This window comes from Cetorhinus maximus, chromosome 3, assembly GCF_964194155.1.
Source record: "Cetorhinus maximus chromosome 3, sCetMax3.hap1.1, whole genome shotgun sequence".
NCBI lineage: Eukaryota > Metazoa > Chordata > Chondrichthyes > Lamniformes > Cetorhinidae > Cetorhinus > Cetorhinus maximus.
In genome coordinates, this window is record NC_135881.1 from 167,925,357 (window position 1) to 167,952,961 (window position 27,605).

The window sequence follows — 27,605 nt, forward strand, 5'->3', positions numbered from 1 at the left end:
CACCTTTTGGAATGTTAAATTCAATAAGACGCTCTAACGAAGGATAATACTGCAGTGGAAAGCACCAGCATTAAATGATAACTGGTAGCACAATAAAGCCAGTTACATGCGATTCTAATTTGGCAAGATGTAGAAAAATGTTGATGTATTGTAACAAAAACTGATTTGGTATATCTATTTCAAATTAGACTCCACCTTGAATTTTATATTTGAGATTTGAATTCCTAACTGTACTGGGAGTTTTTAAAATCTTTATCGTAGGTGGCCAGTTTGGAAATGTCACAATATAATCTCAGTCTTCAAAAACTATTACTATCTATCCCAGTATGTCTGAAGCACCCACATCATTAGTTCGGGGAATGCATTCCACTAACGAGTTGTTAGACAGTAATTGTGCTCCTGCCAATAAATTACAAATAATAAACTGGAGGTTCTATTTGGGTTATGTTTTCAGTGGGTTAAAGCTTTTTAAATATTGCATTGAGTCCAATTTCAGCAGCCCAGACTCCCAGTGTGAGGGCTGCAACCCAAAAATATCAAAGTTGCTGGGATTCACAGTTGGAAAAGTCACATCTTCCTGGCCTTTGGTCTCTTGAATTCAGGCAAGTTTACTTGTCGGTTACAGCCACAAATACAAGCCAGCACCACTGGCACAATATAAAAGCTAGTTTTGAAAACTAAGACTGTGAACAAAATTCAGATAAGTCAAAGCATGACATAATCTTAGTGACTTCACAAAGCTCTTGAAGGAGAACGTTCACGCAGAGGTAAGAACAATGAATGTTGTGTACTTAACACCAACAGCTTCCAAGTGTTCCCTGGGGTGTTTACTCTGCAGAATGTACTGGGCTGAAGTTATGGGTAAAAGCACACATTCATTTTGTCAAACCTGGTACAAAATATTCCTTCAAATTTGGATGATACACGATTATATTAGTGCATAAACAGGGCAATATATAGAAATGTTGGGTAGTAGTTTGTCTATTTTACATTGGCATGCAAAGATTTTACAGAGTTTTTTTGAGTAGAGCCTTATTCGGTAGTTGCTTTGAGTTCTTGGCTGACAACTTATTTCTGTAATATTATTGATTTTGTTTAAAATGCCTAAAACATGTAAAAAGATCTTTTTCCTTTTTTTAAATATAACTGGTTTATTAAAGAACAATAGCAAATTGAATCTATACAGCATATTTAATGTAAAAGAAATGTCCCAAGGCACTGGCAATTAAACAATGAAAGTGGACAATGTGTTAAGAAAAGAGAGACTAACAAAGATGGACCAAAGAGTTGGGAATAAAGGAGCAAGTCTTTATACTGAATATGATATTGAACTTGGAAAAGAAACATTGACACTGCCAAGTACTGTGCACTTATCAAAGAAGCATGTTGATGCTGATCTCTGTAGTAGTCTCTGCAGCCAAGAAACTATCCCTTGGCACTGTTGAAATTAAATTTGCATGAAAACATGTAGCATGTATTTTAATCATGAAAAACTTAATCATGAAATGTAGAATGTTGCTATCCCCTTCGGCATTAATTTGATAATGGTTTAATTTAAATTAGGTTGGGTGTGATCATGCAAATTTAAGCACTACTGTACACTTAATGCTGAAAGGTTGTATGCTGAAAAGTTTAACTAGTAAGTGTTTGGCCCTGTGAGTACATCGGATTAAATTACATGAGAGATAAAAATATTTGCATAATCTTAAATTCAAACTTTTAAAAAAAAAGTAGGACCAAACTAAACAGGGTCATCAATATAAAAAACTGCGCTAACGAGTTATCAATTCATTCCACAGCAAGAAAAGAGATGACGAACCCTCCCTGTAGTTGCAGAACAGACTTGGTGTGAAATATTCCAGGTACCTTGTGCCCAATAGAAAATTTAGTTAACTGATTATTTTGTGTGCTCTGCATTATTATAGGAGTGAACAGTCTTGCCCAATCACTGAGTGCCAACCAGCAAATTCCTAACTCGCTCACGCACCTTGACCTCTCAGGGAACTTCCTCCGAGGAGATGACCTATCGGTATGTTAGTTTTTATATTTTTTATTCTCTAGATATTGGCAAATATCTAGTGTTGGCAAAACCAGAATTTATTGCCCATTCCTAGCTGCCTTCAAGAAAGTGATGGTGGGCTACCTTCTTAAACCACTGCAGCCCTTGTGGTGAAGCTACTCCTACAATGCTGTTAGGTAGGAAGTTCCAGGAAAGATCGCCGCTATATGTCCAAGTCTGGTGCTGTGTGAATGGAGAGGAACATGAAGATGATGGTATTCTCATGCACTACCTGCCCTCATTCTTCTAGGCGGTGGATATTGCAGGTTTGGGAATTGCTGCAGAGAAAGCCAGACTGACTTTTTACCCTTATTGTAATGTGATAATTTTTTTTATCATAGGTGTGTTGACTTAAAATATAAAATCAGCTAGAGTATAGAATTAAATACTAATATGCAATATATCCATGTATTATGCACTTTAGTTGACTTGCACAGTGTTGAAATGGATGTGTGTAAATTCAAGGAATGTTATATACAAGGTTGATGAGTTGCAGAGACTTCTTGCAACACGTTGCCTTAAAGGCTTTCAATAGCTTTGTGATAATAGTGTAGCAGCTGATGTATTGGTTGCAGCACAGACTTTTTCAAAATGCTCTTAGAAATGTTATATTGTTTTATTAAAAAAGGTAAAGAAACATGATTAAAATAAACCGTAACATCAGATAGGCCTAGGGACTGATTAATTTGTCACATTATTTATTAAGTGTTCTTTCTTCCACACGTGCAGCGAAACATCAGGCATGTGCACTGTATTACAGGGTAGTTTGAGGGCTATTTAAAATGTCAGATTCAGCAAATGTTTGAGGGTAAGAGTGAACGGAGGCTAGAAATGCTGGTATCCAATTGTGATTCTCTGCTACTTATCTGTTGTTTAGAAGGATCTCACAAATGTATTAAAAAGTTCATTGTTATTGCAAGGTTGGTAACATCTACCTGCATCCATTGAATTTTTTTTTAACAACCTGCCCTTGTACGCTTTCTTTGGGTGAAATGCTTCAAGAAGTTGGGCTCAGATCAAAGCAAGTGAATTGATGGGGGGAGGCCAAGAGGAATAGCTGAAAGCATGGTTAAAGATGCAGATTTTAAGGAGACTTTTGGGGAAGTTGCAGTGGGGAAGAAGGTTTTAGGAAGAGTATGGGGTGAGGTGGCAAGAGACTCTGCTGCCGAGGGATGACATGGGGATAATAGCTAGAGTTAGAAAGGCAGATGGTGTGGGCTGGCAAACAGTGCCAGAAGAGGTGGAAGAGCGGTGTAGTGAGGCCATGAAATGATTTATAAATGGTATGAGGATTCTGACAGCTATGTGTGAAGGAGCAGGGTGCCAGAGTAATAGGTGAGCAGGGTTTAATGTAGGCTACAATATAGGTGGTTGGTTTCTGGGTGAATTGCAGCTTATTTGGGTTTGTGCTTAGAAAATCAGTGACAAAACATTGGAAAAGTTGAGGTTAGTTGCAATTAATAGGCTGGATTTTTGTCTCCCAATGAAGCTGAAAATGGGGTCAGGAAACCTGAAATCTAGAAATTCTTGACAGCACAAATGAATTTCCTCTCCTTTCCAGATGTTGTGTTATTCTTGCGTGGCCATTTTGCAGGCCCGGGAGTGCTTCGGTCATGACCCCGCACTCATCTCTTCTGGGGTCGGGATTGCTGTTGTGAGCCCTAAGGCACACATACCCCCCTGCCATTTTCCTGTGCTGGTGTGGGTTTTTGAAGCCCTTAGATAGTCTGTGACCACTGGGGAAGCCTGGTGAGGAGTCGGGAACTTTCTAATGGTAAATTAAACGTTTTGACAATTTCAAATGTCACTATTAGAGGCAGTTTGTAATATGGATGTGTTTTAACTGCATCATCACAGGACTCGGTCCTGAAAAGGTAAGTTGTTCATTACATCGATCAGCATTGTTTAAGTGTTAAGATGCATTAGAGTACTTTTCCCTTAGGGGGCATTGAGGCAATGTTGGGAGCTGGCTGCTCTCCCAAAGAACCGAGGCGGGCCTGCTAATCAGTCTGCCGCTGTGCCCACCCTCCTCCCACATCGTAATGTACCTCGCCCAGGTCTCTCAGAGACCAAGATATAAAAATATGGCAGGAATTGAGTTCAGAGGCGAGCTTGCAGTTCAGAAGCTGCAAAAGAGCAAGACTTATGTTTTCCCATCATTACATGAAAACTTGGCCGATTGTTTCAATTGGAATTTCTTCAGCAGTGAGGATAGGTTAGAAATGATGGTGGCAGCAGCCTTCCATCTCGTAAGATGATGGCTTGTGCCATGGTGGTTAACTCTATGTGAAGCATTGCATGATGTGGCTCAGAAGCCCCATTCTGGCATGGCCACGTTTTGTGCAGTGGAAGTGGCTGAGGAGATGCACAATTTGCTGGCCTCAGTTTTCTCTGGGCTCTCTTCTCAGGCACCTCAGCTTTTTTGTTTCTGCTCACTTCTCCCAATGCTCTTCAAAACAGTCAGCCTGCAGAGATCAGAACCGTCAGTGACTGTCTACCAGTTGTCAGTATCAATGTCTGCCTTTTTCATACCACGCTTGCAGGTGTCCCTGTAGCAGTTGTATGGATGCCCAGGAAGTCAAGACCCAAAAGCCTGTTCACCGTACAGAAGATCTTTTGGTATACGACTGCCATCCATTTGATGAATGTGGCCAAGTCAGCGCAGACGTTGTTGGCTTAGCCATAAGTGTATTCTGACAGAATTAGCACGCTCCGGGACCTCTGAATTGGTGACCTTTTCCTGCCAACGGATGCCGAGGATATGTCTGAGACGGTGAAGGTGGAAACTGTTCAGCCTTTTCTCTTGCATATAATGTATGTTGTCCAGATCTCACCTTTGTAGAAGGGTGCACGGCGGATGCAGGCTTAGTAGACTTGTAGTTTGTATTCTCAGTCAAGTTGTTGTTCCCCACTCTCTTACTCAGCTTGAACGTAACAGCTGCAGCTTTTGAACGTGTGTGTTGATTTCAGCATCAGGTGACAGATTGGTGATTGTGGAGCCTAGATATGTGAAGCTATCAACAGACTCCAGTGTCACACTGTCAGTGCTGATAGATTGAGGTATGGCAACATCCTGACCCATGACATTTATCTTCCTGATGCTGACGCTCAAACCAATTGCTTTACAGGTGTGAGGGAGCCTGTCCATTTACCCCTAAAGGAGTTCCTCAGTATGGAATGTTAATGTTGCATTGTCAGCTTAGAGCAACTCTCTGATGAGGACTTGGTGCACCTTTGACTAGATGAGCAAGGCTGAACAGCTTTCTGTCAGTTCTGGTATGCAAGTTATCACTCTCGGATGGTAGATGACCTGATGGCATATGGCAGCAGCAAAGCCAAGAATATGCCAAAGAGTATCGCTGCCAGAACACAACCCTGTTTGACTCCACTGCATATATCAAAGAGTTCTGATGTTGCCCCGTCATAGCTGACCTTGCCCATCAGGTTGTCATGGAAAGAGGAGATCACATTGAGCAACTTTGGCGGGAAGCCAGTTTTCTCCAGCAGCTTAAATAAACCATCTCTGCTCACATAGCCTAAAGCCTTGGGGAGAGCGATGAAGGCAATATATAATGGTCTCCTTGGTTCATGGCATTTCTCTTGCAGTCGCTGGACTGAAATGATCATGTCCATTGTAGATCTTCCGGTTCTGAAACCTCACTAGGATTTGGGATAGATGCTTTCAGCAGGATCTGAAGTCTGACAAGGGCAACATGGGCAAGTATTTCTCCCGCCATGCTCCCACAATGTCAGGGAGATTGCTGTGGTCACTCTTGTTCTTGTACAGGGTTTGCATCACTCAGCCTGGGGCACTGCTCTATCCCACCAGCAGAGATAGAGAAGATCATGCAGATGCTGCAGGAGTGCTGGTTTCCTGTACTTAATGAGTTCAGGCGGCATAGCATCAGCACCTGGAGCTTTGTCGATCCTCTCGGAGATGGACACAGAAGATATTAGAGGGGTTGAAATAAGCAATCATGATGGTGAACTGGATTTAGGCTTTGAAGTTCAACTCGGGTTTGTGCACCATTGATTAGGCAAGAAGATAGAATTGAGGATAAGGTGTGAATTTTGGGGCAAGAGCTGAGTAAAATGGGATCTCTTTTGTGGGCATTAATTTGCGGAAAGTTTTGGTTTGTGTAAGACTTATGTCAGATAAGCTGTTGGATGACACAGTTATGGAATTATGGGTTGGTGAAGCAAAGATGAATATCATCAGTATACATATGGGAATGACACCATGATTATGTATAGGTAGGGGAAAACCAACACTGTCAAGAAGTGGAAAAAAGACTGGCAGGACATATAGACAGGGTGGAGACAGTTAACCAGCTAAGAACTCTGTACATGACTATAAGTAGCTTCAGAAATAAAACACTCGAGTGAGAAATATAAATTCAGCTTAAAGGATATGATGTAGCAGTTACAGAGACCTGGCTATAACCTGCGAGTGATTGGATGCTAAATATCCTAGTCTATAGGATCTTCAGGAAGGGTTGGGAAGCTAGGGAAAACCGGGACGGATGGGTGTGGGGGAGCAATAATTTTGATAAAAGGTGGGATTACTTCAGTAGAAAGAAGGGGTTTCAGTAAGCGTAATTGAGCAGTAGGGCAGTTCGGGAAGAGGTTGTCATCATCATCTTGAGTTTTCTGCTTGAAGGCAGTTCCTTGGTGGTTATTCACCGAATTACAGCAAAGTGCCGTGATTTTTTTTACTATGGGTAGGGTGAGGAGGCAGCCCCTGAATCTACTTCAGGTGGAACAGGGATCGAACCCTGTGCTGTTGGCACTAATCTGATCCACATGCTAGCCTTCTAGCCCGCTGAGCTAACCAGTTGCCTCCAGGAAGAGGTAAGGAGCATCAAAGGATGCAAGACTCTGGTCGTCATTGGATACGCACTTACTGATAATATTGATGTAGTGGGAGAGTAAATATGAGAGCCAAGGAAGCATGTCATAATACAATGTAGTTATACTGGGAGAGTTTGATTTTCACATAGATTGATAGAAGCAGAAAGCTCAAGTAGTAAAGGCAGTTTTTAGAATGTATTCCGGCCAGTGTTCTAGAATAATATATTTTAGACCCAACCAAGGAACATGCTGTACTAGATTTAATGATGAGCAATGAACCAGAATAAGATAACAACTTAACAGTAAGGGGGCATCTTACAAATTATGATCGTAATGTATTGAATTTGATATTAGATTAGGGAGTCTCAAACCCAGGTGTTAAATTTTAGGTAAGATGAATCTCAAAGGAATGAGAAATAGATTGACCACAGTAAACTGGACTGAACTGTTAATGGGTAAGCCTATAGACAAACCATGTGAAGTATTTCAAGAAGCTTTTGGAAAAACAAATGCAAAGAAAATTGTCAGCTGTGGCTCAGTTGGTAGCACACTCCTCTCTGAGCTACATGGTTCTGGGTCTAAGTCCCACTCCAGAGGCTTAATAATGAAGGTTGACACTTCAGTGCAGTAGAGAGGGAACATTGCATTCTTGGACGAGACACTAAACTGAGGTCCAGTCAGCCAGTTTGGATGGATGTAAAAGACCCCATGGCACTACTTCGAAGAAGAGCAGGGGAGTTACACCTGGTATCCTTGCTTGTCCCTTGCTCATCATCACAAAAACAACATTACCTAGTCATTATCACATTGCTGTTTCGTTCATGAAATGTTTGCAGAATACAAATGTTAGTCTGTGATGCAGACACAACAAAATCAGAAAGTGGAAATCTAACAGACTGGGAGAGCTATAAGCACCAAAAGGACAGAATGAAAGTAGTTAGAGGTGCAAAAAGGGGTTGTGGAAAATAAAATTTGCAAGGGATATTAAAACTAACAGTAAATCTTTTTAAGAATAAAGAAGAGTGGTAAAGGAGAATGTAGACCCATTAAAGATAGATGCAGACAAGACTTGTTAAATGGGTACTTTTCATCTACTGTGAAAACTGATACAAAGAACCAAATGCTAGCAGTAGAATAAGTCATTTGCTGAATTTTTTGTAAGTTATAAAATTGTAATGAAGAAAATAGTGGAAAGTAAGATGGAAAAATCTCCAGGACCTGCTGGGGTATTGATGAAAATTGGTGAGGAAATTGCAGATGCGTTAGTCATAATTTTCAAAGTGCTCTAGATGTTGGAATTGTGCCTTTGGATTGGAAAATTGCAAATGTCATTCCATTATTTAGGAAAGCAGGGAGGGAGAAACCAGGTAACTACAGGAAAGTTACCATCATTTGTGGGGAAGTTACTGGAATCTATCACCAGAGATAGAGGAATCTTATAGCTTTAATCCCTAGAGCAGCGATAGGACCATTTTTGGTTGGGCCAGGTTGTCTCCTTGGTGTGTGGGCTTTGTAATTGCTCTTTCCCAGAGCAAACCAATTAACAGGCTGCCTCCAGGTTTGTTGACTAATGAGGTAGGGAGGGCAGGATGACATGCACGTTCTGTCAAAAGAAGGATTTCTTAATTGTACCATGGTATGTTTTAGAAAATCTCACTAGTACTTTTCAGGCTACAGTAACCTAGGAATAAAGAGGACATCTGGGAATTTTGCTCCCACCCCCTAGCTCCCTCACTGCTATCTGGTGGTCCTGCTGTAGGATCCAAAGGATTGCAGTTGTAGTGAGGTGAGCTTCTCTGAGGATGTGAGAAAGAGGGCAACCCCTCTGTTGTGGGGTGTGGGGCATGGTATTAATCAGGAGATGAGAGAAGCATGTAGCGTGGGTAATACAGTAATCATGGGTGACTTTAATCTGCATATAGACTGGGTAAACATAATGAGTACTAATGCTGTGGGAGACTAGTTTCTGGAGTGCGTCAGAGATGGTTTCTAGAACAGTATGTTGAAGAACCAACTAGAGGACAAGGCTATTTTAGATCTAGTATTATGTAACAAAAAAAGGGCTAAATAATAATCCTGTTGTAAAAGAACCTTTAGGGATGAGTGACCATTATATGATAGAATTATGTTTGAAAGTGAGGTAGTTCAATCTGAAGCCCAAGTATTAAATTTGAACACAGGATATTATGAAGGTATGAGGGGCAAATTGGCTGAGCCGGATTGGGAAAATACATTAAAAGGTATGGCGGTACACAGGCAATGGACAGTCTTTAAAGAATTATTGCATAGTTTACAGCAATTATATATTCCTTTAAGACACAAAAACCCAAAAAGAAAAGCTAGTCAACCGTGGCTAACAAAGGAAGCTAAGGATTGTATAAGATTAAAAGAAAAGGCCTTTAAAATTGCTACAAATAGCAGTGAACAGTGTGATTAGCTGGGGCCCGAATACTAATCCTGTGGTACCCCACCAGTCACAACCTGCCAACGCGAGAAAGACCCATTTATTCCTACTCTCTGTTTTCTGCCTGTTAACCAATCCTTAATCCACACCAGTATGTTACCTCCTATCCTACGTACTTTAATTTTGCTAACCAACCTCCTTTGGGGGAATTTATCAAAAGCCTTCTGAAAATCCAAGTATATATCAATGATTTGGATGTGAAGACCAAATGTAATACTTCCAAGTTCACAGATGAGACATAGCTAGGTGGTAATGTATGTTGTGAGGAAGATGCAAAGTGGCTTCAAGAGGATTTTGACAGACTTAGTGAGCATTAGTGGCAGATGGAATATAAATAGAAAAATGTGGGTTGATAAGGAAGAGTCAGCATGGATTTCTAAAGGGGAAATTGTGTTTAACTAACTTGCTGGAATATTTTGAAGAGGTAACAGAAAAGATCAATGAGGGTAATGCCGTTGATGTGGTGCACATGGACTTTCAAAAGGCATTTGATACAGTGCCACACAACAGACTTGTAAGAAAAGTTATTGCTCATGGAATAAAAGGGACAGTAGTGAAGTGGATACAAAATTTGGCTGAAAAATAAGAAGCGGAGAGTAATGGTCAATGGATATTTTTTGGGCTGGTGGAAGGTTTGTAGTGGAGTTTCCCAGGGGGGTTGGTATTGGTTCCTTTGCTTTTCCTTATAAATTAATGATCTAGATCTTGGTGTGCAGGGGACAGTTTCAAAGTTTGTGGATGATACAAAGCTTGGAAGTGTTGTAAACTGCGAGGAGGACAGTGTAGAACTTCAAAAGGACATAGACAAGTTGGTGGAGTGATCAGAAAGGTGGCAGATGAAATTCAATGCGGAGAAGTGTGAAGTGATGCATTTTGGTAGGAAGAACATGAACAGACAATATAAAATAAGGGGTGAAATTTTGAAAGGGGTGTAGGAGCAGGAACAGAAAGACTTGGGTGTATATGTGCACAGATCATTGAAGGTGGCAGAACAGATGGAGAGAGCAGTTAATGAAGCATATAGTATCCTGGGCTTATTAATAGGGGCATAGAGTACAAGAGCAAGAAGGTTATGCTGAATTTATAGAAGTCATTTGACCTCAGCTGGACTAGGCACCACATTATAGGAAGGATATGAACGCATTGGAGAGAGTGCAGAAGAGGTTTACAAAAATGGTTCCAGAGATGAGAAACTTCAGTTACGAAGATTGGAGAGGTTGGGACTGTTCTCCTTGGAGAGAAGAAGGCCAAGAGGTGATTTGCTAGAGATGTTCAAAATCATGAGGGGGCTGGACAGAGTAGATAGGATGAAGCTGTTCCCACTCAGAAAAGGATCAAGAATGAGAGGGCACTGATTCAAAGTGATTTGCTAAAGAAGCAAATGTGACGTGAGGAAAAACTTTTTCACACAACGAGTGGTTCGGGTTTGGAATGCACTGCCTGGAAGTGTGGTGGAGGCAGGTTCAATCGAGACATTCAAAAGGCCATTAGATGATTATTTGAATTGAAACAATGTGCAGGGGTACGGGGAAAAGGCAGGGCAATGGCACGAGGTCATAATGCCCATTCGGAGAGCCGGTGCAGACATGATGGGCCGAATGGCCTCCTTCTGTGCCTTCAAGATTCTGTGATTATGTGGAAAAATGTGAGGTTTCCACTTCGGTAGGAGGAACAGATGTGCAGGGTATTTCTTAAATGATAAGAGATTAGAAAGTGTAGATGTACAGTAGGGCCTTGGTGTCTTCATCAATAAGCCACTGAAAGCTAACTTGCAGGTGCAGCAGGCAATTGGGAAGGCCAGTGATATGTTGGCCTTTATCCCAAGACGATTTGAGTACAGGAGTAGTGAAGTCTTGCCTCAGTTGTAGAGAACCTTGGTAAGACTGCACCTGGAGTACTGTGCGCAGTTTTGGTCCCCTTACCTTAGGAAGGATATTATTGCCATAGAGGGAATGCAATGAAGACTCACCAGACTTGTTCCAGAGATGGCAGCACTGTCCTTTGAAGAGAGATTGGGAAACCTGAGCCTGTATTCTCTAGAGTTTTGAAGAATGAGTGGTGATCTCATTGAAACCTACAAAATACTCAAAGGGATAGACAGGGTAGATGCAGGTAAGATGTTTCCCCTGGTTGGGGTGCCTAAAACCAGGGGACACAATTTCAAAATAAAGAGGAAGCCACTTAGAACCGAAATGAGGAGAAATTGTTTTACTCAGAGGGTTGTGAATCTTTGGAATTCTTTACCCCAGAAGGCTGTGGAAGCTCAGCCATTGAGTATGTTTAAAGTCGAGATTGGCATTTAGAAATCTGTCAATGATGTAAAGAGTTATGCGGATAGTGTGGGGGGGAAAAGGCATTGAAGTGGATGATCAGTCATGATCATATTGAATGGCGGAGCAGGCTCGGTGGGCTGAATGGCCTCCTCCTGCTCCTATGTTCCTAGCTCCTCCAACCAATTAGGCCTGGATGGAAGTAGCTGAGGAAATAAATAGCAGGAATGTCCAGTGAGAGGCACCTTGTCGGACCTTGGCAAGTGCCCACTTGGTCCACATAAATGAAGTCTTGGTGTTCCAGGAGACTGCTGACGTCAGCAGCATGAGACCCTGAGTCATTGATGTTGACGCATGTTGAGAGAGATGATCCTTTATGTACTTTGTTGCAGCCTCATCTCCTTCTAGATGGATCTCGGTGTCCATCCCATCTGGCCTGTGCAGGGGCATGTGGCTGAGGAGAAGGCAGCTGGTGCTGCTGTGAGTGATGATCCAGTTGCTGCTGCTGGAGAAGTTGGCAGCAATGTGGACTTTGCTCTTAATCCTCAGCAGAGGTGGAAGCTGCATTAACTGCTGAAGGCTGGCATCAGGGAAATGTAACTGAAGTTGTGCCAAGTGTTGGACAGGTGAAGTTAACAATCACCTTTAAGCAGCGAAAGCACTCTTTGAGATATGAAGCACTTTGAACAGCAGTCTGTCAAAGGCCATGGCTATAGCTCTACGGTGAAACTGATCAAAGTGTTCGTAACTTGTCACTTTCACAAAGGAATCTCTTCCTACTATATGCTTGCTTCAATGACCCGGATAAGTTGCTGAAAGCTTGGGGAATGGCTTCCATGGCTGGGAAATCTAGGATTCAGTGCAAAATGACCTCTTAAGCGACTTCTCAACAACAAAATTACTTGCCTGCCAGACTCATGGGGGCTCCCTGCTGCACAAGAGGGTGGGCTTGTATCAGATGCTGACCTAAGTTACCTTTTCATGACCCACTTGCCACTGAACCCACCTCCAAAAGGGATGGGAAAATTCTGCCCAGAATGACTGAACACTTGGACAAACATCAGCTGATCAAACAATCAGTAGGGGCTTATAGGATAGATCATATCTGTCTAACCCAGTTGAACTTTTTGAGGAAGTCCCTAAGCTTGTTGAATAGGAGAGCGTTTAAGGATGTTGTCTAAATGGACTCCCAGAAGCCATTTCATAAGGTTTTGCTCAAGTGATTATTGACAAAAATGGATATGGAATTAAAGGTAACCCTATGACATAGGCAAGTAATTGTTTGGAAGATGAGTTTTCTGGTGAGATGTGACAAGTGGTGTTCCCCAGAGATATGTACTGAGGAGTCAACTTTTTTAGTATTTGTTAATGACATGGGTAAAGGAATAGAGAGTTGTCCTGTCCAAGTTTGCTGTTAACATATTCGGAGGTAAATGAGTTGGAAGTTGCAAAGTGACTAGACAGACTTAGTGAATGGGAAAATCTACAACAGATGGAGTAGAATTGTGAAGTCATTCACTTTGGATCTGAGAAATACAAATCAGAATATTTTCTCAATGTTAAGGGAAAAGGAACTGTAGAGGAATAAAAAGGAATTTCGATGTCTATGTGCACTAAATCACTAAAAGCCAGTGCATGAATACAAAAAATAATCAAACCTGCCTTTGTATCAAGGGGTTGAAATACCAAAAGTGAGGAAGTGCTACTTCAGTTGTATAGAGCCTTGGCCAATCCTATTTAGAGCACTGCATTCAGTTTTGGGCAGCGAACCCCAGGAAAGATATATTGTTCTTGAAAGGCGTACAATGCAGATTTACCAGAATGATGCCAGGGTTTAAAAGGTTAAATTATAAGAACTGATTGAGTCTATTTGGTTTGTATTTCTTTGAGTGTAGAAGGTTGAGAAGTGATCTAATTGTTGTGTTTAAAATGATTAAGGGATTCAATAAGGTATACATATTTCCTCTGGTAGGGGAATCCAGAACAAGGAAGGCATAATCTTAAATTAGAGCTAAGTCATTGAGTGAAATCAGGAAGCACTTTTTCCACACAATCTGGAAATTGTTCCACCCACTAGATCTTGTGGCCAATAAAAGGCTAAAACCTGATAGATTTTCATTGGGCAAGGTTATCATGTGGTATGGTATAAAGGTGGGTAAATGGAGTTGAAGTACAGATCAGCCATGAATGGCGGAAAAGGTTCAAGAGGTTCAATAACCTACCCTTGTCCTCATGATTCATATCTTCCTAATGTCATTGAGAGGCAACATATCGAATAATTGAAGAGAACAAAAAATGGAACCTTGGGGCAGAATGGATATGTATATGTGAGTAGATGCAGGAGAATAAGTCATTGCAAAAGATGTGTCAGCCATAAGGGGTTGCATAGGAGGTAAATTGAGGTGGTGCCACTAACACGGACAGTGCTTGTGGATGGTGCGGTTGACTATGTGAGAGGTACATGATGGATAAAGGAACTGATTACTATTGTGAAAGATGTTGCCGGTGTCCTTGGACCAAGCTGAATGGATTCAAGCAAGGAGAGGTAGATGACCTCATGATACTTAGTCATAGTTTCCAAATGTTATTGCATTTACCTTATAATTGGGTGCACTGTAATCGAGTGTCTGCTTTTGTGCCAGCTGTTGTAAGAAGTTCTAAGAGCTGAGAGGCCACCCACAAGCAGACCGAGAAAGTACGCTGGCTTCTGGATGATCTTGGAGGGTTGCCAATGTTAGGTGGCAGTTACACATAATGAGGGGTCAAGGGAGGCTTTTTTAAGGAAGGGGTGATGCTGTGCATAGCACTGAGTAGAACTAATATGCTCAGCTGCAAGGCGTCATTATTGAGCTAACTTTATTTACACCTCCCCAACAGAGAGGGCAGCAAAGAGGGCAATATCAAAAAATGTTCAGATCTTGCACTATATTACACTGCCTCCCCACTAAAACACAATTTATACATTAAAGTGTAAAGTGGTACATGTACCTAAGTTCCTTGGATACAATATGACTAAACCAACATCATTAATACCTGAAAATTTAACAGGTTAGGTTGCATAATTGTTTTTTTACTGTAATCAAAACCAGAACACACACGACTGATACTACCAGAGTAATTTGCATGTTTAATTTTTTAAAAAATTTCCTTAATACAAGTATGTGTTTAACAAAAATATCATTAAGCCAATTTCTTCCCATCAGGGAGACTTTATTCTCTCCTACTACAACCATTGGAAAAAATAGGATGCATCATCATATTCCACTCTAAGGCTAACTTTACTTAACATGAGAATACTGTTATTAAAGTAACTAGTGGGTTTCACATCATTTTTGAGTAAGCGAATGTGACTGGGGGATTTATTGTACTCTTGACATACTGCAGCTGCATCAGTGATGAAAGTAAATTGTGGGCAATGGAATTTTATCTTCAGCCTTTTTACTCTCATCTACTGTATGCTGTTTTTCTTGCTCTCCTACTGAGTACAATTCTTGATCTTCCTGCTCAATAACATCAACTTCTGTTTCCATATCTACCTTATGCACATTCAAAGATTTCCAGACCCCTGAGCTAGTTTAATTCTACCAAAACTTCTATCTGGTTTTGGTACAAAAATCTGCTTCATGTTTGTGACCTGGAACTTCACCATAACCTGGTGTTTCCTCTATTCCTGCATGCCATTTGGATATCACTGATTTTCCCACAGACATAGCGCTTCAAATGGAAATGTGGGCTTTTTAAATGGTTGGTGGCTACCATGACAATGATAGCATCTAAATTTTTGACTCTTGTGACTATGAACTTGGCTGCTATGTCCTGGATCTCGCTGAAATCCAGTGTACCTCTGCACCAACTCAGGAAAAGAACTGCTTTGCAATTTGCAACTATCCCTTTTGGCCATTTCCAGGGCTGTGGTCACATTTCATGCCAGCTGATTGCCTTCACTCAAAAGCTTGGTCTTGATTTTATTGCTCTTTAGGCCTCTTATGAACAGCTTTCTACAGTTGATTTCTAATTTTGCACCATACCCAGAGTGGCAGAGTTTCTTTCATTCGAGAATGTTACCTGTAACAGTCTCACTTGGCAGCTGCTTCCTTTGATGAAACATAACCCTTAATGCCATAATTTCCAGAATTTCATTAATTCCAGCATATTCCATTGTACAGGGTTCTCATGCGCAACACTGTTTTGATGCCACATCGCATCTGGCCCCATTATGGTGAGGGAAACGTTTACTTTATCCTCATCCAGTTTCACTTTCAGCCAAATGTGTAACCTTTGTTTGTAGTTACACCAGCCCTCTTTGTTAGGGTTGAATTCCCCCATTGTCTCCAAATATGTCTTCAGCGCCATTTTTTCAATTGCGAACCATGCTGACTCATTGTACCTGAACATGATGTGCATGCAGAGTAATCTCTCGAATTGCTCAGACTTCCTCAAAATCAACTTTAGGAGTTCCAAAACTGTGTCACAATGTTCTTCAATTCTCAATTTCTCAAATGAAATGTAAAAGAAAATTCCATCCCAGCCTTAACGCTGTCTGCCTGTTGTGTATTGCACTGAGTAAAACTAACATTTGTATAGCTGCAGGCAACCATTGTTGAATTAATGTTACTGAACACCTCCCCAAAAGAGAGGGCAATATAACAAAATGCTCAGATTTTGCAATATGCTACAGGCAAGTCTAGTAGTTTTAAAAGAAAATGAATGCAGAAAATACAAGTCAGGTAGCATCTGTAGAGAATAAAACTAAGTTAATCTTTCAAGCCAATGACCTTTCATCAGAACATCCATTTAGCTTTAATATTAAAAGATGAATATGGAACAGTGCTTGTGAAAGAGAAGCCATTGACAACGTATTTACACATGTAGGCGTCCCCCCCCCCCCCAAAGACCCTCCCCACACTCAAGCTCGTGACACCAGATACACAAGTGTACAGCTTGAACAGAATGACCAGCGAGACAAGTTTCTTCTGATAATTTGCAATTGCTTTATTGAATCACCCACAACCTCACTCCACAAAACCCCAAAATTTAAATCAACCCATTCCCAGTAGCCGACACACAGTCACCACGACTCAGGCTTAAACTTACAAAAATGCTAACTCCACACACAGTCCCCGTGGCTTGCTTTAAACTTACAAAAACACAGGCAAAAACACTGTGTCTTGTCCTGAAACCTTAAGAAAAAAACCTCAGACCAATATCACTAAGGTATTGCTGAAACAAGTTACAAGGTACTGGCAAAACACACACAATTTTCACCCAAACCTTCACTAAACCCTGAGCCAAATCACAGTGATATTAGTCTGAAACTTACAGTCCCCAACACAGCTAGTCTGTCTGGTGCTGACTGTAGGCCTGAGTCAAGGTGACCAAACCTCGTCCGAATGCACCTTTGGGACAATATCACCACGATATGGCTGAAAACACAATCCCCAACACAGGTGGTCTGTCTGGTGCTGAATGTAGGCTTGAGTCAGGGTGACCGGCCTGACCCTCCTTCCAGCTGCAGCCCAGATACTCAGATCTGCTCTTCTTTTATAGTAATATAACTCAGGCGTGTCAAAAAATATTTCCTGTTGCTCCAATGTCCATTTAGTTGATTCCACGCAAAGTCCAGACGAATGTCATCAGCTCCTGCTCATTGAAACAATACGGGGCTTTCCATGGAAGATGTATGTAGGCGAATATTATCAGTTCTCATTGTATGAGCAATTCTCCAGCTGTTTGAGGTGGCACAGTAACAGTACCTGGCCCCAAAGTTAATGAGGGTTTGAATGACCCTGTTTGAGTACTATTGTCGGTGGTGCAGATCTTAGTTGCATAATTCCTTGAGTGTATTGTATTGATGATAACGTCCTTGCATTGGGTAATCCAGCTTGATTGCATTAGTTGATGGCGGGTAATATCATTTCTCTGGTACCATTGCTCCCTGATAGCAGTCAGTCAATGTCCAAACCCTTTTGATAAGTAACTTTTTTTACGGACCATCCAAATTAACCCCTTGCTGCCCAGCCCTGTACTGCTGACTGCAGCTTATCTTTTGTAATTATAGTTCCAGTCATGAGGTCAAGACATGTCCGTGGGTTTGAAATTATGTTCCATAAATTTCCCAGTGGAGGGGATTTCGATCCTGCGCACAGTTCACCAGAAATTGTAAAGTATATGTGACAAAATTTTGGTATTGGCTGTAGCTTTGGCTGATCATGGTACACAAGGTTAAAAACACATTCAGTGATAGAAAATGGACAGCCCATCTGACACAGAACTCAAGACATAAATGTGCTGATGGGCATATTTAATTGTTAACTCTGCTGCTGATTGTTCTGTTGTGCTCCATACGCTGTTGCAAACCAGTGATAATTGATAGTTGGATTGTTACAGCAGTAATCAGGTAGGCAGCCTAAGCCAGAATCTGATATTTACTTATTCCATGTGTTGAAATCTGAAAAATCAGCAGAGAGTACATTATACCCAATAAGCTAAAATACATGGGGAAGGGTCCTCCTAGACCCTGGGCCTGCTGGGTTTACCTAGACATTGGGCAAATAAAGGTACGTTCCAGAGCATAGATAATGAAGGGCCGCGTATATAGAAGGCAGCTCACCACCTTCTCGAGGACATTTAGGGATGAGCAATAAATGCTGGCCTAGCCAGCGATGCCCACATTCCATGAATTAACAAAAAAAAAAATAATCTGTAATGTTGAGGGAGAGTTGAAATGTAAAAACTCGAACATGTCATTATACATATTACCTAGGAATATTTTCAAGTATAGGCCAAAGAGTTGGTGAAAAATGACAAAAGCTTTGGGTCTCTTGCTAAACTGTTGGCACAACTTGATGGGTAATTTGAACTGTTGAAGAATGGCTAGCCAACATGTGTCCCAGCCTCAGTAGTTTGGTTCTTCAAGTGACAGCTCATCTGTAACACAGTGTTCACCTTTCACAAATCCCAGTAATGGCTTTGGACGGATTCCTTTTAATTTGCACTGGCACTTGAATTTATTGCAGATACAATTAGATTTTTTAACCAGAATTAAAATGAAAGCAGAAAATGCTAGAAATACTCAGCAGGTCAGGCAGCATCTGTGGAGAGAGAAACATAGGATGGAAGACAGGAGAGATTGAATGACAGAAGAGTTAGTCTTAAAGGGCCAAAGAGAATGGTGATGAGCAAAAAGAGAAACAAAGAAACAAAATATGTGCCTAGAGCAGGTGTGCTGCTGTCTGAAAGGGGAAAAAAGAGAAGAACTGAAACATGCATAAAAAAGGAAACAAAATGTGCGCCAGAGATTAAAGCCTGAAATTGTCCGGTCATCTGTTTCTGTTGATACAATTGTCAGACGGCCTTGTTATGAATACTTGGCTGAGCTACCAAACTCACCTAATGGATCAGTACAGCGGGGGTCTGTTTACACAGGTTGAAGGGGTGTGTTAATTTTGATTGACATCTTTGAGATTATAATGAGTTCTTTGATCTGCTTTTTCAACATCTGTGTGTTTATTTGGACAAGAGTAAGAGGTGTGAAGTAGGGAAAAGCTTGTTATTGATACTGTGAATGGCCGTGTCTGATTAAACACTTTTATAGGGTTTGAGCAGCAGATTTTTTTTTCAAAGATTTTTGAATGGGTATTTTTTTCTGTCAACATTTCAAGATTTTCCAGCAATGGTTCATTGGTTCTGTACATAGTACATACTGGGTGAGTGGGCATGTTGGATGCATGACGGCATGGAAGGGAGATGGGGTAATGGAAGGCATGGGGTATGGGAGGCTTTGAGGGGTCATGGGGATTGGTCGGTAATTATGGTGTTGCGAGATGAGGGCTAGAGGGCCTCACGGCCTTCAATACAACTGAGCTAAAGCATCGCCTGGGCACTCGCATGCCTTTGTGTCCACCTCCAAACTGCCCCTGATACCATGCCACCCCTGTTGCCTTGGAACGGAAATACAGCAGGCGGGGGGACCTTTTAAAGGAGACAGATCTGCCAAGTCGGGAAATTTCATGACTCTGTCTTCCCGCCTGCTCCACGAAAATCAGGCCAGTTCACTCTGTTTCTCTCTGCACAGATGCTGCCTGACCTGCTGAATATTTCCAGCATGTTCTGTTTTATTTCAGATTTCCAGTGTCCACAGTATTCTGCTTTTTGTTTAAAATTAAACCATTACACTTTAGTACCTGACCTCTTGAATGAATGAAGCTAAGTAGCAGTTCATTCAGCTTTATCTCTTTTTTTTTACAGAACTTGTACAGTTTTCTGGCTCAGCCAAATGCCCTTTCTCATCTTGATTTGTCGAACACAGACTGTGCATTAGATATGGTATGTACACAAGTTTCATGTGATTGATATTTTTATATTTGAACTTGACAACTTCAGCAATTGGGGGAAATTCTTTCACCCAGGGGGTTGTGTACATCTGGAACTAACTGTCTGAAAGGGTAGTGGAGGCAGAAACCCATGTCACATTTAAGAAGTACTTGGATATGCATTTGAAGTACCATAACCTAGCTACCAGGAGATGGAAACTGGGATTAGGCTGAAGAGCTACATGTTGGCGACTGTGCACACAATGGGCCAAATGGCCACCTTCTATCTTGTAAATTTCTATGATTCACTTCCTGTTAACCATAACACACAAAAAGAGAACTTTTACAGTATGGTCAGCTCTGCAGTACTGCAGAGTGAGAATTGTTGGAAATCACCAAAGTGATGGATAGAAAATTGCCCAGGTCAGCCCTGTATACAAAAAGCAGGATAAATCCAACTCGACCAATTACCGCCCTATCAGCCTACTCTCCATCATCAGTAAAGTGATGGAAGGGGTCATCAACAGTGCTATCAAGCAGCACTTGCTTAGCAATAGCCTGCTCACTGACACCCAGTTTGGGTTATACCAGGGTCACTCAGCTCCTGACAGCCTTGGCTTAAACATGGACAAAAGGGTTGGACTCCAGAGGTGAGGTGAGAGTGACTGCCCTTGACATCAAAGCAGCATTTGACCAAGTGTGGCATAAAGGATCCCTAACAAAACTGATGCCATTGGGAATCAGAGGGAAAACTCTTCACTGGTTGGAGTCAGGCTCAGCACAAAAGAAGATGTTTGTGGTTGTTCGAGTTCAATCATCTCAGTCACAGGACATCACTGCAGGAATTCCTCAGGGCAGTGTCCTAGGCCCAACCATCTTCAGCTGTTCCGTCAATGACATTCCCTCCATTGTAAAGACAGAAGTAGGGATGTTCACTGATGATTGCACTTGTGTTCAATACCATTTGTGACTCCTCAGGCACTGAAGCAGTCCGTGCCCAATATAGTAAGGCCTGGACAATGCTCAGGCTTGGGCTGACAAGTGGCAAGTAACATTCGCTCCACACAAGTGTCAAGCAATGATCATCTCCAACAAGAGTGAATCCAACCATCGCCCCTTGATGTTCAATGGCATTACAATTACTGAATCCCCCATTATCAACACCCTCAGGGTTGCCATTGACCAGAAACTGAACTGGTCTTGCCATATAAATACTGGCTACAAGAGCAGGTCAGAGGCAAAAATCCTGTGGTGAGTAACTCAGCTTCTGACTCCCAAAGCCTGTACACCATCTACAAGGCACAAGTCAAGAGTCTGATGGAATCAGTGTAATCAGACAAAAAAATACTTTGAGAAATTTTTTCCAAAACTACAACTGGAATGTTTTGCACAAATAGTGGCCCTGCACCCTGTCACACCCACCCACCCCCCTCGCTAAAAGATCAGGGTCAAGCCCGCATCCACTTGCCTGGATGAGTGCAGGTCCAACAACGCTCCAGAAGCTTGACACTATTCAGAACAAAGCAGCCCACTTGATTGGCACCCCATCCATCACTTAAACATTCACTCTCTCTACCAACACACAGCAGTGTGTACCATCTACAAGATGCGCTGCAGCAACTCACCAAGGCTCCTTTGCAGCACCTTCCCAACCCACGACCTCTACCATCAAGAAGGACAAGGGCAGCAGATGCATGGGAACACCACCATCTGCAAGCTTCCCTCCAAACCACACACCATCCTGACTTGGGACTATATCGCCGTTCCTTCACTGTCACTGATCAAAATCCTGGATCTCCCTTCTTAACAGCACTGTGGGTGTACCTAAACCACGTGGACTGCAATGGTTCAAGAAGGCAGCTCTAGTACTACCACCTTCTCAAAGAGAATTAGGAATGGGCAATAAATGTTGGCCTAGCCAGCGACACCCACATGCTGTGAACGAATATTTTTTTATCCTGACTCTTAATGTCTCTCCAGCTTGCTAGGATCATAGGATTACTAATGATGAGGAAGAGAGGAAAATTAGAACGTTGACTTTAGAATCAGTTGTCATCAGAAGTTTGGATTTATAAATATAGGCCAGAAATTCCCCTCCCACCACACCCTCACTCGGAGTGGGCTGGTGTCTAAAGTTGGGTGGCAGATGGGGGTGGGCGTCATGCCCTTTGCGTACTCACCTTAACTGGAATTTTAGCAGCGGCAGGGTAGTTGTGACCAATTAATGGTCATTTAAGGGCCACCTCCTGGCGCTGCTGGTATTTTTACCAGTGGTGGGAGGGAGCCCAAGTGAAGTGGCATGGCCACCAGGTAACCTTATGCCCAACAGCTGACCTCTCCTCCACCAAATGGTTATCGCCGCCCCTTCTTGTACACCCCTCGACTTCCCAAGCCTCCCCATCCTCCTTAATGACCCTGACTTTTACTTGGGGTCTGGCCTTCCTCGCAGGGGACTGCTGTGGCACTAGCATTGGTGACCGCTCCCATTAGCATTGCTGGGATTGGAGAGCTGGTGGCCATCTGATTAACCAGCAGCTCTGGGAGGTAGGGCATCCTCCCTCCCATGTGGGCTTGGAAGCCAGGACCTCAGGCAATTAACAGCCTGACTACCGTAAAATCTGGGCATAGCTTCCCGGCTGGGCGGATGCGGGCTTGACCCTGACTTTTAGCGAAGGAGGTGAGGGCTCAGGGCCACTACTTCTGCAAAGTATTCCATCTGTGATTTTGGAGAAGATTCTTTGTTGTCTAAAGGTTTTTTTGTGATTATGCTCCTATGGAGCTCTTTAAAACATCTTACTACATGGAGGATGGTATGTAAATGCAAGTTGTTATTAAATGAAGGAGCAAGTCATATGACTCTTAGAAACTCATTGTCCTCTTATGTGCCAAATCCTCCTCTCCTGAACAGCTCCTAAATCCACCAGAGAAGCTTTTGCAGCTCCCTTCATATTCCTGGACAGGAAAGAAAACATTTTATTGTTTGCAAATCATCTCCTGCATGTGATCTTCACACTTTTTATAAATTCCACAATGGCCAGTACTACAGTGCACTTTTTGTCTCTCATTAATCCTAAACGCCTAATACACCGTCTCAAACCATGTTCCTTTTCCCTACACCACCACTATGTTGAAATCAAAATTGTTCAAGTGATTTTTTTTTTTCCCCAACAACTCAAAAGTATGAAACTCCCTCTTTCACTTTGTTTTTATATTTAATGATAAAGTGAAATTGGATTGACCTGTGAAGGGCAGGTAATCCATTTTGCCAGATTACCATTCTTGGCAGTGAAGACAAAATCTACATAGTTCTTCATTATAAAAACAGAGTCAAGTGCAAGCCCCTGCAGAAGCAACAAACTTTTAATCCCCCAGCTGAGAAGAGGAAACAACAAGGCAAATGGCATACAAAATGTAAGTTTCGAGCAACACCACGGACTGTATCAGTGTAAAGATTTTTTTGTTAATCTGTCTAATTTTTTCTTCTCTTTGTCCCTGTCTTTCTCTCTTTGTATTCACCTTTATGCTTGTTTCCTTTTCTGTCATATCTGTCTTTTTAACTCATCTTTCTTTTTGTCCATCTTTGTCTCTCTTCGCTGCACTTAAATCTTTTTTTTCTTATCACATTTCCCTTCCTACATTTCACCACCTCGTTCTCTGCACTCGCTTGCTTGTTCTATTTTAAGAGTCTAACTCCCATTTGTCTCCACAGCCACAGGTGCATAGGTCGAGACAGCATTGGTGGGACTCAGATGGTAGGGGAAAGAAAGTAGAATGGTGCCTAATTGAGTAACTAGGCAAGACTGTGCCATTAGGGACCTTGAGTGATTGGGTTCAGAGGGATCCATTCTGTTAGAATTAAGGTTATAGGGTCTGTGATGCAATGACAAAGGTACAGTCTTACAGTAAATGTGTTACTGTTTCCACTAAAGTAACCAGATGATGTGCTGGACTTTTTACCACTGATTAGCTGCCAGACTGATTTTGTTGTGATCTCCCTTGGCCTTTATCACCATTTCTTCTTTCCCCAATCTTAGCTTTAGTTGATTAACTTTCACTCCTTTTGACATTGCAGCTCTTGACTTGTCTAGCCCTATTTCAGAATCTGCAGACACCTCGGCATAAGCAGCCAAATGCCTTTTCAAGTCAAACAAGTGTGTATGCAATCTCATTAACCTTGATAAACCTACCACCAATATACTGTTATGCAATTTGAGGGCTTGCTGCCAGAGCCTTTAATGAGCAAGAAATAACTGCAGCTGCACATGCAGTATTCTTACCTCCTATGTTGCAGAGCAATAATTACCTTTTTATTGTATATAGCATAAAATCTGACTTAAATTGTGCCCTGCACAGGGTACCATTAGAGCAGTTCCTTAGTTTATTCTAAAGTGCCTACCTTGCTTCTGTCTTGGCCTTTGCTTTCTTTACAACATTCCAATAACAAAGTTTTATCTAGAGTGAGTTAAATCCAATGGGGAATGATACTCGCGAGAAGTACAGTGAGGGTACACAGTCAGTTTGTCCACCCATTTGAATTAGTAGGAATAAAGTCATACTTGTACACCAGCATTTTTTGGCCACTGCTCCCTATCAGTGCTGCTCCCAGCTGAAAACCCGGAGGGCGGACCTTATTCAGCTGCCTGGAGCTTATTGCTGTAGTGCAGCCTATAATGCAGATATGTTAGGAAGGAGTAGTTAATATTTTACTTTTGTTTTGAAGCATGATTGGTTTTTCAGCAGATTTGGAAATCATTTAGGTTAATATTTATTTCAAGGAATGAAGATTCCAGCTTCCAGGCATTCAATCCAGACACACACGGCATTTTGGGATGTTTTTACTATGTTAAAGGTGCTATGTAATTGCAAAGAAAACAGAAAATACTGGAAATACTCGCCAGGTCTGGCAGCATCAGTGGAGAGAGTAAAGAGAGTTAACATTTTGGGTCAATAACCTTCCACCAGACCTGCTGTATATTTCCGCCATTTGCTGTTTTTATTTCAAATTCGTGGCATTTTGCTTTTCTATAGAATTATACACATCAGTGAAATGGATGCCTCCATTCTTTCCAATTTCTTTCCCTTCCAAGTGTTTATGGTGGTGCTAAAATTTTACTTTTGACACTAGTGCCTCTGTTATCCTCAGTTTGAAGACAGACTTCAAACCACACCGCGCTGAGCAAACTATATACTACGAATGGATTATTTGCAGAAATACCTATCCATGCTTCTTTTGCGCACTCTGGCTTTTTGGGTTAAATAACTTGGATAACTGCATTTTCAGTTGGTATCAATATTTTCATCTCCTGCTTTAGGTCTTGTGTGTCTGATGAAAGCTGGATTCTATAAAAGCAAACTTCTACAGTTGCTGGAAATCTGAAATAAAAACTGAAAATGCTGGTACAGGTCAAATATCCTTTTTTCTGCACACCCAAAAACTGAACACACCCAAAACCGAGTGCTTTTTTTGAACTGCTATGCAGTTAATATGTATGCTAATAAAGCAATGTTATTTTACAGGTGTAATAAATGTTAACAGGTAAGATGTAGGGTGTGAGAGAGAGGTGGAAAATGGAAAAACAACCTAATATTTGTAGACTATGGTTAGCCTAGGCTTAGGCTATTGTAATTTAACTAGGCCTAGGCCTACCGTATCTATGGTAGATCCGAAAACAGAAAGTATCTGAATACCAAAATGCTGTTGGTCCTAAGGTTTTCAGATATGGGATACTCGACCTGTAATACTCAAATCAGATAGCATCTGTAACTAAAGAAATGGAGTTAACGTTTCAGGTCTGATGAAAGGTCACCATTAATTCTTTCTCTCTGTCCACAATTATACCTGACCTGTTGAATATTTCTATCATTTTCTGTTATAGGAGAGAGATTTTATTTAGTTCTCTTTCTAACATTGCAAAGTTTCTTTCTGATCCCTCCAATCTTCTATGGTTGACAGTCATGGTGACCCAACTAGTGATCTTCACCTGGACAGTACTTCTTACATAGTCATATTTGCCACTTCATTAACATAATACATAATTGGGGTTGATTTTTCCATTCTGGTTCAAGTTTTGGTTCAGCACATCATTTTCTACTTTGTCATCAACTCTTTAAGGTTAACAAATTTCAGATGTGTAGAAGTTCAGCTATTAGAATTGCATTTCTGGACACGTTTCGCTTCAGTAGACCTCTCCCGTGCACCATTGTTTTGATGTCTGATGCCAAAGGGCTGGATTTAATAGGCCACCATGGTCTCCGCTCTGGATGGTTGCCCACAGCCATTTCAGGCTGCAGGCAGCATTAATTAGCCTGAGGTGGACCTTCCACCTGGGAAGGAAGCCCTGCCCAGCAGCGCCACGGGGAATGGTGGCCACTGCTGGCTCTGCATCCAGTCCCAACATCCAGAAGGTAAGTACTGGGGGTTGCGGGGAGGGTATCGCCAGGACCAGGCTAGCAAGCCCCAGCAAGGGGGTTGGGATTGACTAGGCTGGGTGGGGGTGGGGCGCTGGTGGTGGAATTATAAAGGATGGAGGGATGACCTTGGTGTGGGGAGGGTGGGATGCGGTTCGGGTTGGGGGGGTGGGGCCTATGACAGGCTAAATGGGCTATAACAGAGGTCCTCCCCTGAGTTGTCTGCTACCAGCCCATGCAGTTAAAGCTGCCAGGCTTCACACATACGTGGACCTCCCCCATGACAGCGGGATAAGGCCACATGTGGGCCTCAATTGGCAGAAGGATGTCCCAATGGCTCCCCTGCCGCATGTATAATTGTGGAGGGGGCAGGGACAGGTGGATAAGTGGTGGGCATGGCGCCCACTGAATCCCTGCCTTCAAACCTGTTGGTGAGTGAGTGTTAAATTCAGCCTAAAATGTACACAATGTTGCAAAAGTTACTTATAACAATAGAATAACTATAGCACAGAAGGAGGTGATTTGACCTATCGTATCCATGCTGGTCCTTTGCAAGAGCAGTTCGGCTAGTCCCACTCTTGTCTTTTCCCTGTAGCCCTGCACCCTCTTCTCTTCAGATAATTATCTAATATCATTTTGAAATCCATGATTGAATGTGCCTCCACCACACTATCAGGCAGTGCATTCCAGATCCTAACCACTCAGTGCTCAAAAAGCGTTACCTTACGTTGTGTTGGGTTCTTTTGCCAGTCACTTTAAATTTTATTCCCTGGCTCTTGACCCTTCTGCCAATGGGAACAGTTCCTCCCTAGCTTCTCTGTCAAGACCCTTCATTATTTTGAATACCTTGATCAGACCTCATCTCAGCCCTTTTCTCTAAGGAGACAACCCCAGGTCCTTCAATCTATTCTTGTAACTGGAGCCACTCAGCCCTGGATCCATTCTCGTAAATATTTTCTGCACTTTCTCTAAAGCCTTCCCATCCTTCATAAAGTCTGATGCCCATAATTGGGCACAATATTCCAGGTGAGGCCGAACCAATGTTGTATAGAGGTTCACTGTAACTTCCCTGCTTTGTAACTCTATAAAGCCCAGGATCCTGTGTGCCTTATTAACTGCTTTCTCAACCTGCCCTGCAGCCTTCAACAGTTTATGCACATGTATCCCTAGGTCCTTCTACTCCTGCACTCCCATTAACATTGTATTCTTTATTTTATATTATCTCTCCTCCAGGTTCCTCC

General features: G+C 42.0%; 1 protein-coding gene across 4 annotated transcripts in view; it reads left to right on the forward strand.

Annotated features, from left to right (window-relative positions):
* Window positions 1-27,605, forward strand: part of LOC144679016 (F-actin-uncapping protein LRRC16A-like) — a 431,407-nt gene that overhangs the window by 210,568 nt on the left and 193,234 nt on the right. For all 4 annotated transcript variants that reach the window (XM_078539233.1, XM_078539234.1, XM_078539236.1 and 1 more), the window contains exons 13-14: window positions 1,926-2,029; window positions 19,892-19,969. In XM_078539233.1, the coding sequence (XP_078395359.1) occupies window positions 1,926-2,029; window positions 19,892-19,969 (182 nt within the window). The remainder of the gene's footprint in view (window positions 1-1,925; window positions 2,030-19,891; window positions 19,970-27,605) is intronic.